The sequence below is a fragment of the Centruroides vittatus genome, unplaced genomic scaffold, assembly GCF_030686945.1.
Source record: "Centruroides vittatus isolate TY-2023 unplaced genomic scaffold, ASM3068694v2 scaffold_1209, whole genome shotgun sequence".
NCBI classification, from domain to species: domain Eukaryota; kingdom Metazoa; phylum Arthropoda; class Arachnida; order Scorpiones; family Buthidae; genus Centruroides; species Centruroides vittatus.
In genome coordinates, this window is record NW_027122673.1 from 24,558 (window position 1) to 41,807 (window position 17,250).

Sequence of the window (17,250 nt, forward strand, 5' to 3'; positions counted from 1 at the left end):
ATAAATATCAAGTCAAATCAAAAGTTCAAATATATTTAATTAGCAACTAGAATGTACTACGTACAAATGTCAATAATCCAAACAAAATTTATTAACGAAAATCAACAAGTCAACCCGACAATAACTTAGCTACTTAGCTTAACTTAATAGTAATTTCCCCTTTGAAATTCGACAATCAAATACTTAGAAACTATGAACAAAATCTCTTACTAATTAAACGTCTATCCGTCACCTCACTATACGAAGAAACTATTTCCTCAATCCTTTCGATATCGTCAAATCGTCAATCGAACTCCTCTTTAACACCTTGGATCGTCCAATTATCAATCTGGACTTCTATCAGAAAATACTTCGCTTTCGAATCTACCTCGCTCTCACAGTCGCCTCGATTTGGAATTCACCTCGGTTTGGAAATCACCTCTCCTTCTTCGGTTAACGTACGGGTTTTATACTGTGAGGTGACGTCACACTTGAGCTGGGTTACTCCCCTTATTTACATACTTAGTTGCTAACATTAACTTTCTTTTCTGGCAGCTTTAAGTTTCCGACAAAGCTTATAAACCGTTTACAAAATATTTATCATAATTTTCTGGGATGTTTAAGACGGTTTATCAAGTATTTCTCTACTAGTGATTGTGGGGACTCCCCCCTCCATTTTTTTTTCTGCGGACTGTTACTTCCGCCGGGCAGCGCAAGTGCGCAAGATTTTTCCTACGGCGCTTATTTCTCCGTGAGTTGTTTTATCTTCATTTTTCATTACTAACAAGAGAGTGGTGGGGAACCTTCGTCCTAAATAAACATAAACCCCAAACAAAAGATAATAAAACGGAAATAATAATAAAATAAAAATAACGTTCGGACTCAGTTCCTTACACCCCTTCCCCTTTAAATAAAGAGAAATTTATTTCTCTAATTTTTACTTCGAAATCAACTCTGCTTTCCAATTGCGCCTTCCTTATACAGTTGCTGCCAGAATCACAACCAAATCATCCCATACAAAGTTTAATTTTGTTTTCTTTTACATAAGTAAGAGCAACTCGTTGATCACTTAAGCTATCTTAAATATTTACTTTACATTTGGGGAATGTTGACATAGATTCGCACGCGATCCAAGGTTGCTGATCATTGTTCACGCTACTTCAATCTGCGTGATTAGGAAGCACTTTAATCCCAAACTTTTTTCCTATTATTATAGCTTCTTTTCCTTCTGATATGGACTGACGGTCAGTTGAGTTAGTGGTTACTAGTTTTAGTTCTTGTCAGTAATTATGTCCGTCATGTCATCAGGAAAAATGTTACTTTTTTTTTTTTCAAACCCCCCCAAACCAAATTCCTTTCCCTCTAGGGTTTCCTTGGATTTACAATGGGTGGTCGAACGACCGCCTGAAAGAAAATTTTATATTCACCTATTGGTTTCCTTCTCTATCTTTTAGACCTCTTTTTCATACCGGCAAGTTGACGGTAATCCACTCGTTGAACTGGACGAAGTCGTCGATGAATGATTCCGGACGTACGGACTCTTGCTGGAGGTGGTGAAATAGCGGCAGGATCCCTCGTCGGCGATCCCCCGTTGCCCCTATCTGTCGTTGCTAGGGGTGGTTGCGTGCTTCGCCTCGGGAATAAGTTATACCTTTTGAGGTTAGCAATATGATGTCGTCCAAAACTGGCCTTAGTATGGGGATCTTGTACTTCGTATACGACTGGTGATATCACTTTGGAGACTTCGTAGGGCCCGGACCACTTGGGTGCTAATTTTGCACTATATCTGCGACTAGAGGAGGAGATTGGATGAGTTTTTATAACTACTAAAGCACCCACCTTGAGAATATCTGGTCGCCTTCTTAAATTGTACGCCCTCTGTTGCTTTTGTTGGGCCATTCTTACGTTAGTTCGGGCTTGTTTCTGAATCTTTTGCAGTTCCGCCCATTTCTCGGTAACTGTCGTGGGACTCTGTGGATAATTCGTTAATCGGTCCCAGGGAAGTGCAATTTCTCTTCCAAGGTGTAATCGGGCTGGTGTATATTTGGTTGAGTCTTGTATTGACGTCCTCAACGCTAGAGCCAGTTCCGATATATGAATATCCCATTCGCGATGATTTCGCTCTATGTATGCAGCGATCATCCTTCCGATCGTTCTATTCACTCTTTCTGTGAAATTAGACTGCGGGTGGTAAGGTGTGGTCAGGATATGTCGTATCCCAGTACGATTGCATACTTCCGCCATGAGGTGAGAAATGAATTGTGGTCCATTATCTGAAATCAAAGTCTTAGGCATGCCATACCTACAAAAGTATTCGTTATACATACAATTAACAACCTTTTCTGCGGTAATTTTTCGCAGTGGGAAAATTTCTACCCATTTACTGAAGTAATCAGTCATTACTAATAGATACTGGTTACCTTTATTGGACCGCGGATATGGTCCCATTATGTCGACTCCAATTTTCTCCCCGGGTTCAGTTAATTCGGGGACTTGCATAAGTCCGGCCGTTTTTCTTTGGCTAAACTTAGTCACTTGACACGTATGGCATCCTAGTACATATTCTTTTATTTCTTGGCGCATTCCGGGCCAATAGCAGCGTTGCTGGACCTTTCTCGTAGTTTTTCTTATACCCAAGTGGCCGGCAGTTGGATGATCATGTAGTTCCTTTAGAACTTCTTGTCTTAAGTCTCGTGGAATGACGGGACGAAAACTTCCTGTATCATCTGGCTTTCTGCTATAATACAGGGTTTTATTTATTAGTCGGTAATGTGCCGACTTACCTATTATCTCAGAGGAAAGAGTAGGGTCCTCTGGTAAATCCCCTGTGGCTAAGTATCGGTAGAGTCCGCTCCATTCTATATCATTTTCTTGGGCGGTAATTAAATCTTGTTCCTTCTCAAAGGTTGTTACTGCTAACAATTTTGCGGTTAAGTCTGTTTCCTCGATTTGATGAGGATTTTCAACAGGTCGTCGGGATAACGCATCAGGTAGTTGATTGTTCTTTCCACTTCTATGCTGTATTTGAAAATTAAATTCTTGTAATCTCAAAGTCCATCTCATCAACCTACCTGATAACGTCTTTGAGCTGTTTAGCCAGCGTAGGGCTGAATGGTCTGTGACAACAGTGAATTCAGTTCCATCCAGGTAAATTTTAAATTTTTCTATAGCCCACACTACTGCTAGGCATTCGAGTTCTGTGGCCGTATAGTTTCGTTCGGCTGAATTTAACGTTCTGCTTGCGTATGCAACTACTTTGTCCTGGCACAACACTGCTCCTAAACCTACTGTACTAGCATCTGTGTACAAAGTGTACGGTACACCGGATCTTGGTAGCTGTAAAATAGGTGCAGTGATTAACTTACTTTTTAAAGCGTTAAATGCTTGACGACATTCTTCGGTCCACGACCATCGTTTTCGTTTTAATTGGTATAACGGTTCGGCAATTGTAGCAAAATTCGGAATGAACCTACAATACCAACTGCACATGCCTAAAAACGTGCTTAAGTCTTTAGTGTTTCTGGGCTCTGGAAAATTTTGTACTGCCCTTACTTTCTCTTCTTCCGTTTCTATTCCTTTGTTACTCACTTTAAAACCCAGGTAATGGACGTCTGGACGACAAAAATGACTTTTAGATAACTTCACGGTTAACCCTGCGGCTGACAGTCTTTCGAAAACCTTACTCAGATGTTCAATATGTTCTGAAAAGTTAGAAGAAGTATATTATAATGTCATCTAAGTATACTTCACAATATTTTCCCCTTTCTTCTCGGAGAACTTTGTCCATTAGTCTTTGGAACGTGGCTGGGGCATTCTTGAGCCCAAACGGCATAACCAGAAATTCGTAGAGTCCACTATGCGTGATAAAGCTAGTTTTCTGCCGATCTTGTTCTTTTAGCGGCACTTGCCAGTAGCCAGACGATAGGTCAAGTGTCGTTATGTAATTTGCTTCTTTTAAAGAATTCAAAAGTTCTGAAATAACAGGTAACGGATATTTGTCAGTCACAGTTACCTGATTTAATTTCCTGTAGTCGACACATAAACGCCAGTCTCCTGTTTTCTTCTTTACCATCACAACTGGTGATGCCCATGGAGAAGTCGATGGCTGTATTATTCCATCTTTTAACATTTCTTCTATTTGCCGGTTCATCTCGGCTAGTTTCACATCCGAGTATTTGTACGGGTGTCCACATACTGGAGATGCCTTATCTGTTACTATGGCATGTTCTATGACATTCGTCAGCCCCGGTTTGTCTGTAAAAATTTGCGGAAAATTAAGCAGAACTTCCTTTAATTGTACTAACCTTTCTCCGCTCAGGGTTGTTTGTAATTTCTCCAAATTAGGTACATTTTGGTCCCTAGTCTTTGGGACTTCCAAAGAAATAGTAGAATTTTGAAAATCAATTTTTAATCCATGCGTCTTGGCAAAATTTCGACCTAATAGACATGGAATAACAAGTCCTTTAACCACTACGCATTCTTGTCGCAGTGTAACGTTTCCAATGAGGATATTGGCCATGAATTTTCCAACGGAGGTTCCTTTTCCTCCTTCCACAGCTAAACGAAAATTAGGTCCGGACTGTAACCGGATATCCTTATTCTTAAGCGATATCTTTCGCCATACTGCATCACTGATTAACGTAAAATCTGATCCCATATCTATTTGGGCTAAAGTCATTACATCATTAATAAAAATTGTTACCTCAGGCAGCTTGGAGGTTTCTGCAATAATCAGTCCTACGGTGGAGGTATTTTCCTCAGTATTGGAGACAGGGTCCTCCTCTCGCTGTCTCCCGTCTAGTTTAACGACATTTGTCTTCTTGTCATGGCCATCTTCGGTCGAGTATTTGACCCTGGAGTCTTAAATGTTTTGTTGTTGGTCTGTACTGTTTGTTGTCGTCCTTTTGGGCAAGTGCGTGAGAAATGACCAGTTTCTCCGCAAGAATAACACGTCACAGCTGGTCTTGCTGGAGTAGAATTTTTAGGTTCAGGAGGTTTACTTACGTGGGGCTGACTGGAACTGGTGTCAGAAGGCTTATTTCCACTTCGGCGGAATTCGTACTCTTTAGCAGTGCGTACTAGTTCATTCAGAGAGTATGATCGTCTATTTTCTAAATACTCCCGAAGGGATAACGGCATCTGAGCAACGATGCATTGTATTATTTCTTCTTCTCGTGCGAGTGGTCGCCAAGTGCGATACAGTTGTACAGTAGTCCATATAAATTGTTCTACATTGTTGTTGCCGGTGTAGTGTCGGCTGAAAAGTTCTCGGGCGACGGCTACTTCGTCTGCTAGAGGGGAATACAAGTCCAAAAAAGATCGTTTAAATAAAGGCCAACTGGAACCAATTCTGTGGCGGCCATCGTTTTTCCACCACATCGCTGGGCTGCCGCGGAGACGGCTGGCGGCAGTATCCACCCATCGAGCGCTAGGTACTTGGTTAACTTGAAAATATTGTTCGAGGTCCTGCAAGAAATCGGACGCAGTTATGTTTGACCTACCGTTAAATTGTATTTCCGGTGGTGGCGGAGCTGTTTGCAGCCAAACCATGGACGTATTTGGCGCTGAAGGCACATCTTGCCTTGGCGTTGACGCCTCGGGCCGTACAGCACTAGTAACGTTCGGTGTTGTAGGCTCGGAAATTCCAGTCGTAACACAAGACGTTAAGTGTGTTACTGCGTTACTCAAGGTTGACACTTGTTGTAATAAAACAGACAATTGCTGTTGGAGCTGGTTCAGTTCAGCACGGGTTACTGGTGCACTTTCATCCATTTTTTTTTTTTTTCTATTACTTATTGTAAAGAGGTGTTATTCCTCTACCAAATCTAAATCGAATCCAAATTATTTAAACTAAACAATTCAAATATCAATAAATACACTAGAATATCCAATAAAAGTCAATTATCGACTCAAAAGCAAAAAGAGTCCCTGTTTGGGCGCCAGTTGTAAAGTACTATTTTTAGTATCTTAGGAAACCGACTATAATTACGGTCGGTAAAACTTCCGTTAACCTAACGGGTACTTTACGCGGATTCGAGATTAGTTTGCCAGGCCTGGGCTTTTAAGCGTGCACCGAAAAATTAGTAATAATAACGATAAATATCAAGTCAAATCAAAAGTTCAAATATATTTAATTAGCAACTAGAATGTACTACGTACAAATGTCAATAATCCAAACAAAATTTATTAACGAAAATCAACAAGTCAACCCGACAATAAACTTAGCTACTTAGCTTAACTTAATAGTAATTTCCCCTTTGAAAATTCGACAATCAAATACTTAGAAACTATGAACAAAATCTCTTACTAATTAAACGTCTATCCGTCACCTCACTATACGAAGAAAACTATTTCCTCAATCCTTTCGATAGTCGTCAATCGAACTCCTCTTTAACACCTTGGATCATCCAATTATCAATCTGGACTTCTATCAGAAAATACTTTGCTTTCGAATCTACCTCGCTCTCAACGTCGCCTCGATTTGGAATTCACCTCGGTTTGGAAATCACCTCTCCTTCTTCGGTTAACGTACGGGTTTTATACTGTGAGGTGACGTCACACTTGAGCTGGGTTACTCCCCTTATTTACATACTTAGTTGCTAACATTAATTTTCTTTTCTGGCAGCTTTAAGTTTCCGACAAAGCTTATAAACCATTTACAAAATATTTATCATAATTTTCTGGGATGTTTAAGGCGGTTTATCAAGTATTTCTCTACTAGTGATTGTGGGGACTCCCCCCTCCATTTTTTTTTCTGCGGACTGTTACTTCCGCCGGGCAGCGCAAGTGCGCAAGATTTTTCCTATGGCGCTTATTTTCCGTGAGTTGTTTTATCTTCATTTTTCATTACTAACAAGAGAGTGGTGGGGAACCTTCATCCTAAATAAACATAAACCCCAAACAAAAGATAATAAAATGGAAATAATAATAAAATAAAAATAACATTCGGACTCAGTTCCTTACAGCAGGGACAGTTTTTGTCCAAGGCGTTATGATTTTGGTTGGTAATGTTTCTGCGTTGGCAGTTGACGCAAGTTGCTTCAGTTTCCTTTTTGCAGTCCTTATACAGGTGTTTCCCTCCACAATGGCTACAGGCAATGTGCTCCTGTTTACAATTGCGCACGAAATGTCTGAACGCCAAGCACTTGAAACATCTGTATATGGGGAAGTAGTCCTTAACTGCACATCTCGACCATCCTATGGTAAGTTTTTCTTCTTTGATTATGATTTCTCTTATCATCTCTGTGACTTCTAGTACCCATGTTACGCTGTCTCCCCCTTCTGCGGAATTGCAAATTTCACATTTATTTCAGAGTCCACTACGTCGGGTGACATGTTGTAAGAAAAGCAGAAGTTTTGATGGTAAATCTTTGTTTTAATTTCTTCTTTTTTGATGCTTCCTGGTACTGACATAATCTTCACCATTGGCTGTCTTCTTTTCTTTCCTATTGCCTTAATTCTGGTATTCTTGTTAAGTCGTCAGTGAGGGTCTTAATCTCATCAGTTCCACATAAATCAACCGCTACTCCTCTATTTTTGATTTTCCGGATCCTCTTTACTCCTATCCCAAGATCGGTCAGGTCGATTATTTTCTGTAAGAATCTCGTGTGTTCTATCAGCGTTATCCTCTGGGTTTTTACTGTACACTAAGACCGTGTATTGCGGTGTTGATGGTTTCCTGATCTTTGATTTTAAAGCGTCACTATAGCTTTTAGTCTGCTCTTTAAACGCAGTCTGCTGACCTGAGACTACCTCACTCAGTGTATTGATTTCCCCCTTCACGTTCGTTATTGCTTCCATTGTTTTCTCAGTGTTATTTTTTATTAACTCAGTAAGGTCAGCTTGCGTGTTTTGTTTCCTCTCTTTGTTTTGTTGGTTCTCTTTTGTTAGGGTCCTCAGTTTCGTAATTTCGTTTCTAACTTTTTTTATGGCAGACATTATATTCTCATTGTTTTTATTGATTAATTCAATCGTTTCCTCCCTTATTTCCTTTCCCATCCCTATCTCTACTTCTTGGTCTACTTTAATATTATCCTTCAGTGTTGTTTCTGCCAATTCAATAATTTTTGCCATCTGCTGAACAATAAAACGTTAGTGTTCGCCCGTCGACAGGTGCCCGTTTGGGTTAGCAGAGATATAACTTTTAACTCTCTTTACCATCTTATGTGATTCCTTAATAAAATTCTCAATAATCTCATTGTCGTTTTCCTCCTGATCAATCTCCGCATCCGAATCCGTTCCCGAGCTATCCATTGCTAAGACAACACGTAAAAAAAAACTATAGTCGGTAGCAGGGTGTCTTGTGTCCCGAAAGTTGACATTTCTTTCCAGGTTGTCGCTGTTAATGATGATATTGCCAGCAGTAATGTCGTTACCCCACTTAATGTGCCAAGACTTATGATGTAAAGTGATGATCTTATCAATTGGGGCCTTCCTTGCAAGGATATGAAGAGAGGCGTTAGAAGTCGTGCTGTATGCCTTTGTAATCTGAATTAGGGTTCTCCTTTGAGCCGATAAAAGCTTGCGCCTGATATGGACTTTGCAGACTGCTTGCCCCCAGGAGCCACAGGCATAGGTGGTAATTGGTATAAAGATTTGATCATAGATAGCATTCATAGCCTCAGTCGCCAGACCCCATCGCTTTTTGGCAATAACGACAAAAGCATTAAGTATTTTCCCTGTGCGGTCATTAATGTATGAGACATGCGAGTTCCATAAAAGTCTATGATCGAAAACGACTCCCAAGTATTTCATAGTTGTTTTGATTTTAATTGTCTGGCCATTCAGTTTAATCGTAGGAACTCTCGGGTAAAGATTTTGATTGCCAGGTTTGTTGAAGACAATACCTGTAGATTTGGCCGCATTAAAAGAGAGTTTGTATTGGGAGCCCCAGTCAAGGATGTTTTGAAGAATTTTGTTTCCATTTACCTCAAGATCTGCTCTGGAACGTCCACCATAGAGGACAATGGCGTTGTCTGCGTAGGCAATGATATTATGTTGACCAAAGTCCTGACGAAGGAAGTTGTCAAAGACGATGGTCCAAAGCAGGGGGCCGCACACAGAACCTTGCGGACAACCACGAACGACGTTCCTATGGACAGTATGTCCACTGCAGTGCAGTTCAGCGGTCCTATTGTGAAGGTAATCAGTGAGCAGCCTATATAGGTTTGCCGGACAGTCCCTTTGGCGAAGACTAAGAAGAACAGAGGGCCACCAGACACTGTCAAATGCCTTAGCAATGTCTAGGCAGATGGCCAGTACATACCTATGGTCCTCCTAAAAGATAGTTGGTTTCGGCGATTACTTTTTGAATGGCATCAGGAGCCGAGCGTTGAGGGCGAAAGCCAAATTGGCAATCGTGGAGGTGGGAGTTCCTTTCCAGGTGCCAAAGAAGCCTGTTAGTAATGAGTCTTTCTAGGACTTTGCCCAGAATCGGCAAAAGAGAGATCGGTCGACTCTCAGCAGGGTTGCCCGGTTTAGGGACTGGGACAATAGTGGCATGCTTCCAGGTTTGAGGGAAAAAGCCCTGCCTAAGGCAAGCATTATAAATGTTAGTCAGATTATCAGGGATCAGATACCATAGGTGCTTGGCCAGCTCCGGCGTGATGTTATCATGGCCAGGAGCTTTTTTGTTTGCAAGGTTGGAAAAGGCTCTGTCAATTTCCTGTGGCAGAAAGTCGGGGGTGTCCAGGGTATTAAAATCCATTGTAATTTGTGCCCGGACACTGCGGTGGAAGTCAGTTTCATTGTCCTGAGTATCAGGAAGGCAAAAATGATCAATTTTATTATTGGCAGCCTGAAGAAAGTCTTGCCCCACGGAGGTTGAATGGAGAATTTGCCTTTTTTTGAGCTTCTCAGTGCAGAAGCGGGTAATGAAACCCCAGGGGTTCTTACCAGCGGCAGAGCAGAAGTTGTTCCAGGAGTCAGTCTTAGCCTTTTTAATTTCATTTTTATATTGTCTAAGGTGTTCAAAATATGCGGTCTTGTAGGTGGTACGGAGGGGCTCGGTGTGGCATCTCTGGTATCTTTTTCTGAGGGAGATGTTTTTGCTACGAAGCTGATTAAGCTCAGCTGTCCACCAGGGTACTGGCCTACGGGTGTTGGTGTACTTGGGAATAAAATAATCACAGGCCTCCTTGATTTTTTCAATAGATACCTCAATATGTTTGCATGAGTTGTCAGGGTCGTAATAGTCAAGACCACTAAGGTTGGTTAAAAGAAATGTTTGTAGGCCATTCCAATTAGTGCGTTTGATGTTGTACTTTTGACGTGGCTGCCGAAAGTTATTAGGGTCCATAATGTTTATGTTAAGGCAGAAAGAAATCATGGCATGATCGTCGATGGAATGCTTAAGAATACCCCAGTCACTAATGTTTGGGTAGCAGCTCAAAGAGCAGGCTGTGACGTCAATCCAGCTATGCCTCTGGCTGGAGACGAAAGTTGGAGGAGACATGGGGTCGTTAATGACTTGTAGATCGTTGCGGGCATAGAATTCCTCCCATAAACGGCCATTGCAGTCCAAGTGGTCAACACCCCAGGTGGGGGAGTGTGCATTAGTATCACCGGCAATGATAAAGTGGGCGTTAGGGAAAACGTCAATGCAATCCTGAATGGTTAACAGAAAGTCTTCGGTGATAATGTCTTTTGGACAATAAAAGTTGATAATTATGTATCTGCTCCCACGGATGTATAACTCAGTACAGCAGATATATTGGGTACTGATATTCTGATGGTGCAGTAGGGATAGATCGCTGTTTGGTGTAATAGAAATTGCCCAGGGATAGCTGTTAGTGCCACTTAAAGTAACGCAGGAAGTAGGTAGACATGCAGGTCTGTTTCTAACACAATAGAGAGGTTTCAAGGTCGCATGTCACGTGATAAAACACACGTTTGCTCCGCCCATTCGCCATTTTTGTGGTAGTTTTCGCTCGCTTAGCTTGCACGTAGTCTGTTATTCGATGTCTTTTTTTAGTTTAAACGTACAAAAATACTGCAGTTCTATTATCATGGATTAAGTTAAAAAAGATTCTTTTCTTGCAAGCTATTCTAGCAGTCTAACAGGACGAGATGCAGCTCTGTACGAAGAGAAAATTTCGTTATGTCAAGGCGATCCATACGAAGCCAGTTTATCAGACTTCGTCGTATATCGAGAGTTGTGGCCGAAAGTAGAATTTGGTGACATTATAAACTATTTGGTTTTTACAACAAATTTCTACACCCTGTCACAAATGAAAGCTTATAAATCTTTAGAGGCCCATAACTATTTAACAAGTGGCTGGGTTTCTCCTGATATAAAAGTAAAAGTAATTAATAACAGCGAAGTAATATTGCTTGGAAAGATATGTTTTCTTTTGTTTGTTTAAACTCGTGTTTTTACGTATTTCTTAAGTAAGAATTTTTGTCTGAAAGTAAAAGTCTAATTAAAAACAGCCGTGGAAATTTTTTAATTCAAATTGTTCAGTACCTTTATTTTCTAGTTGAAACTAGCATATAATAAGTCTACTTGCTTTTCGTTTTAACGTGTAATGTTTATAAGTTTGCACTAGCTAAAGCCTGAAATTACGTTAGTTATTCGTTTATAAATGCATTATACCTAACTAAATTAATATAAGCAAATCAGTAAACTCTTTTAGGTTTTAAAATATAACTTAGTGTTTATTAACGTAAATATTGAAATGAAATGTTTCTGACAAACTCTTGTATTGATATTCACTTTATTCGTAACGAAATTTTTCCGGTTAATTCTCGAGAGCCATGCAGTTTGCCTTCGTCGTGAAAGCTCCTCAGTTTGAGATCCTTGATGACAAATAATGCCGGGAATTTTAAAAAATGATGTTCCTTTGTTCTTGAGTGAACTAGCATTACACCCAATTACACAACAAATCACCATAGTGATATTCGCGACGAAAAAAACAACACAAGAACTCCAGTTAAAACGCACGTGAACACACACAAAACGTAAACAAGTCACAAACAGTCACAAAGATGGCGCTGGACAATTGCGCATGCTTATGACGTCACTCGTGATGTCGACATGAAACCTCTCTATATGGCTCTTGGCAAAGAATGAGATCAAATTGATTGATGATAGAAGTTAAGATAGAAGTAGAAGCAATGCTTCTACCTATATTGTATTGCAGGAAGCTAATTTTAGTCTTAGGCTGTAATTCCATAGTCAGTTCTATTTATTAGATTGGTTTTGATTCTCGTGTATACCCTACAAGAACTATCTCTGGCATTATGCCCAGCCATGGTGTGTTCATGTCTACAGTTACAACATACCGGAGGTTGGTCTATATTTGTGCATTCGTTATAGGTATGTTGACCAGAGCAGTGGCTACATGTGGGCATCTCTTGGCTGCACGTTGCTGTGGAATGGCCATACCGACAACACCGAAAGCATTGGAGCACTGGGCAAAAATCTGTTGTTTTACATTTTGACCATTGAATTGACAGTTTTTCTATCTTTAAAAGTTGATTTCTTAGACTAGGTGTTACCTGAATAACCCAATTGTTGTAATATTTATTTTTCCTCCCCATTCTGAATTTCGTCTTAAAAGCCTTGTTGAATTCCTCTTCCTTATATGTTTCACTGATAAGGTCATTTTGTCTGTAAATGTACAATGGTAGCTCTTTCCTAGTAATCTCAGTAGGAACTGAAAAGATGACAACATGTGGTAGCAATTTCCGAGGCTTCCTTATCAGTAATTGGGGAATTTCTGTAGTGATGTGCCGCTCAAGCTTAAGAGCGTCGTCAGGATTTTCAATCTCTATAGCAACTCCTCCTCCTCCAATGTTTCTCACTTTGTCAATTCCAATACCTAACTGCGATGGTTTGATCATCTCAAATAATATCTGCCGCACTTTATTGCAACTTTTCTCGCTGTCTTTACTGTATAGGAGAAGTACCTCCCTTTTTGTTCCTAAGTGTCTCGGTCTTTTATCAGTGTTAAAAGGCTTGCCGTTTTTCAGAGCTTGACTATAGTTTCTTTGTGGAGTAGTGTCTGTATGTCTGCATGAGGCCAAATTTTCCAATTTTTCTTGAATGTATGTCTGATTTTTAAGAATTTCTAAGATGGGGGCGTCAGTCAAGGCTTCCCAAAGGCCGCTCAAGTTCTCCTGAGTTGTCTTTGGAACAACTTTTTCTTTTAAATTAACCAGTTGTTCCTGCATATGTATTTGGTTGTTAAGGATTTCAGAAATTTGGCCTTCGTTCTTCAGCTTATCAAGGCTTTCCTCAATTTGTTGTGCTTTCGTTAAGATAGGGTCCACATTTAATTTATTCATAATTTTTGTGAGATGTTGATTAAGTTGGGCGGTAATTTGATTTTCAGTTTCTCTTAATTTATCTGTAATAACCTTATTTGTATCCTCTGTAATTTTTCTTTTTATTGCAGATATTTTCTCTAATACCTGTCTCTGTATAATTGCCTGATTCCCATCTCCTACAGTTTGAATGAGATTATGTTCGATTACGTCGAGTTTTCCTAATATGGTACCCTGAATATCATAAATTTTTTCTGTGTTAATCATTTCAGTCAAATCAGACTTGGTTGCCAATGTATTAATTCTGTCTATAAAAGGCTCCGTAGATTTCATTTTGTCAAATGAGGATTCGGCAGAGTCAATTAATTTTTGGAATTGATCTAGAATAAATTGCATGTGTGATGTAACATGTAATTTGCCGTTCGGGTTATTAATGGCATATGTTTTAATTTCATCCAGGATACGTTTTGCATCCTTTGAAAATTGTTCCCTAATGTATGATTCCATCCTAATAATAAATGTCTAATTATAACAATATATACTGTAACACGTTATGTAATATAGAATGCAATGGGAATAAATTAAGGCTAATATGTAGGACTATATATATGGTATAATAAAGTATAAGTAATCTATCTCTATGACCATTTACAATTAATACAATAAATAATATAATTTAAATTAGCACTTATTACTAGACAAGGCAGCTGATATCAGCATAAATACAATTATAATTATTTCTATAAAATATAATTATTTCTTAAATCATATTTAAATAGCATCATCGTCATCGTGATGTCGCCCCGATTCAGAAAATATATAGTTAACCCTATCTGTATAAATACCAGCTCCAAAAAACTCGAACTTCCGGTTGTTCATATATGCTCTATGGCGAAAGGTCAATGACCGTAGCCATGACAACCAATGTTGAGTAAGATGTTGATAATTTCTTAAATTCTAGAATTGCCATAATTTAAAATCTATTCGGTGGATTTGCATGGAATTTTCAACACAGGTTGCTGATGATGTCCTCGAAGAAATGACCGGATAAAATTGGGATCCGTAAAGCCGGAAGCGTAATAACGGCGTTCGATTACCGACCGGAAGTAAGCGGAAAAATGCCGATAACTCAGCGAAAAATGGTCCTAGGACCCCCAAATTTTGTGTCGAGTAATAAGACGACAATACGCATTAGACGCCGTCACAAATCCGGTTTACCGAGTTATGAAAATATCGGATAATCGAAAAAAGTACCGTTTTCAATTGTAATTCAAAAATGTTCGATTTTAAAAGGTCCTACTTGACAAATTATCGTTCGTCCTGTCTTCCGAAAAAACCGTATACAAATTCCATCATGATTAGTCACCAAAAAACCACATAAACCACATAAAGAACAAAATTTATCAGAGCACAAACAAGAGCAACTTTCCAGCTTTGGTTACAGTTCAGTACCCTGTTTTTAGTGCTCCCTGCAGCCCACTTGCTTCTTTTTGCCCCCTATATTTACTCACTGTCCATTTTCAGAACTGCTGGTCTACAGCTTTGATAAAGCCCCGACTGCCTCGTTTAGAGCTGCATTTGTGCGAAGCAGTTATTTTTAAATAATACTAACAAGATTTTGTTGTCATTTAAAAATTACAGGGGAAACTGTTACTATTCCTAAATACACAACAACAGATTATACAATACAAAACAATGATAATTTCTTGCAGTCATCAGTGATGGATTGATGGTTATGTCTGGCCACATTCTAGCTTTTTTTCTTTATTTTTGACTCTTTCTGCTCCTATGGGTACCTCGAGGGCTTTCTCCTTTATACATACCCATTGTGAATTTGGCCAAGCCATTATGAGAGTGACTGGGTTGATGAAAGATGAAACTCGAAGTATCTGGGATAAATAACTCGTAAAAAAATATTGTTTCTGATTCAGAATGAACTCAGGGTTTTGAAGTTGGCAGGGTAGAAGCTCATTATTAAGTCTTTTCTACAGTTTGCTCTTCTAACTTTTCTAGTTGTTCTTACTTATAGAGTAAAGCACAATATGTGACGTATTTTGTATCGGCCATTGTTTTTATTTTTAAATAACGATCTGTTATTGTTGATTTGAAATAATATTTGAAAAATAGCAGGTTGTTGAATCCATTCACATGCCAAATCAATTAACTCCCTTAATTATGTGAAAAATATCATTGGAATAATTATTATTACTTTATATATTGTTAGATAAAAACTTAACTGTAGAATGTATTATTATAGGCTTTTATTTAAGTTTAAATTATAAAAGAAATTTTAAAAAAGAATAAGTATTATTATATGAATTTTTCGATCAAGTTTTTTCTCCAAGAAAACGGTTGAAAATAGATAAATATCTAAATGTGGAATTTCTTTATATTACAATGGGCTAAACTTTTAAACTAAGAAATTTTATCTAAAAGCATGGTGATTGACCTATATGAAGCAAATTAACAGATCTGTAGCAAAGATCTGGCAAGACTCAGATGGTAATTGGTAATCTGTATGCTAAGCAGAAGTTGTGAATTTGAATCCCATTCTAGAGCAATCTTTTCTTCCAGAATATTATAAATTATTTAATTTAATTATTAATATTAATACAAGATGATGACCTAAGTGCTTAGCTTTAAACCAGTTTAAAACAGATTTGTTTTGCAGAGTTTCTGAAACAAATGCGGTGATGAAAATGTTTGTAAAAATAATGACGACGACCAATTTAATTAAAATGAATAGTACGAATGCTTATATTACAGTACTAGTAAGCAATTTTTAATTTATAGTGTGTGTTCTTTGTGTAGAATTAAGTTGGATGAAATTTCTATAAGTGCATTGCAGATAGTTTTAAATGTAGCTAAAATTTTAATGTTTCATAAGAATTAAAATACTGATTTATATTTAGCACGATTACATAATTATTCTATTTTATCAAAGTTGAGAAATGTGTAAAAATTACGGTTATTATCGATTATTATCTTGTAAGATTGGTTTGATAACATTGTAGCCATTTATGTGATATATATTTTTAAAACATCTAAGCCAATTAGCAGCTTCATGAGAGATTATTTCACAATATGCAACTTTATTTAAAATAAGTTTTTATTCAAAATATACAATTTAGATTGCTATGAATCCTATTATCTTTATGGATACAGATTCCTTTTGGATCTCTTTTTCTTCTGCAATTGTTTGAATTAATTGTATGGTATGGTACTTCCAGTCTTTCTATAATTGGGCTGCAATCTTCAGATTGCAGACCTATACATTCCCATTTTGTCTCTTCATCTGTCCTTCGTTAATCCCAAGAATGGAGTTAGATAGATGAAAATCGAGATCAGATATGGAAAGCTTGATTGGATCAGAGGCCTTGAATAACTATATATGAATGTTTGGTCTGGAGCAGAAGTTATGTGACTTTTTTAAAATTAAAAGATGATTAAAAATTGCAGCCTGGCATTATGATGATGCAATAATATACATTTGATTTTTTACTTCTAAGTTTTTCTTCATCATAATTATATTAAATGAAAATTCAATAGATTTTTATCTGTATTTTTTCATTGACATTTACTACACTCGCACAAATACAATTTGCTTGGTATTTTAATCTGTTTATAACATTCATACTATTTCAAATACAGGCAAACCTAAAGTTTTTGACACTTCACTCTTGTACAGGACATCAATTATCTTTTTAGGGTTTTAATTTTAGTATGTTTTTGCTGCAACAGCCACAATGAAATGCTGACTGAAGACACTAGACTATCCAACATCCTTTTGTTCAGTTTTTTATGCTGGTCCAGTGGAAAGGATTGAATAAAAGGATGTTGAACAGTCTAGTGTCTTCAGTGAACACTTCATTATGATTTCAAATATATATACAAAGAACATAAACACAGTTCCAAATACAAGTATACCTCACCTTATGTCGGTAATTGGTTCCAGGAGAGGTGACGTAAGTCAAAAAACGATGCAAGTCAAATTTACTTGTCACT

At 38.2% G+C, this 17,250-nt stretch overlaps 2 protein-coding genes across 3 annotated transcripts in view; one reads left to right on the forward strand and one right to left on the reverse strand.

Annotated features, from left to right (window-relative positions):
- The window catches only part of strat (RAB interacting factor STRAT), a 54,810-nt gene that overhangs the window by 6,570 nt on the left and 30,990 nt on the right, over nucleotides 1-17,250 (forward strand). The gene's annotated exons all lie outside the window — the stretch shown is intronic.
- Nucleotides 4,777-5,751, reverse strand: LOC136986851 (uncharacterized). Its single transcript, XM_067284478.1, has one exon. The coding sequence runs from the start codon at nucleotides 5,749-5,751 to the stop codon at nucleotides 4,777-4,779; it is 975 nt and encodes a 324-aa protein (XP_067140579.1).

What these genes read in the sequence shown, in the direction of transcription:
- LOC136986851 (XM_067284478.1), bottom strand. Translation starts at nt 5,751, where the DNA reads ATGGATGAAAGTGCACCAGTAACCCGTGCTGAACTGAACCAGCTCCAA.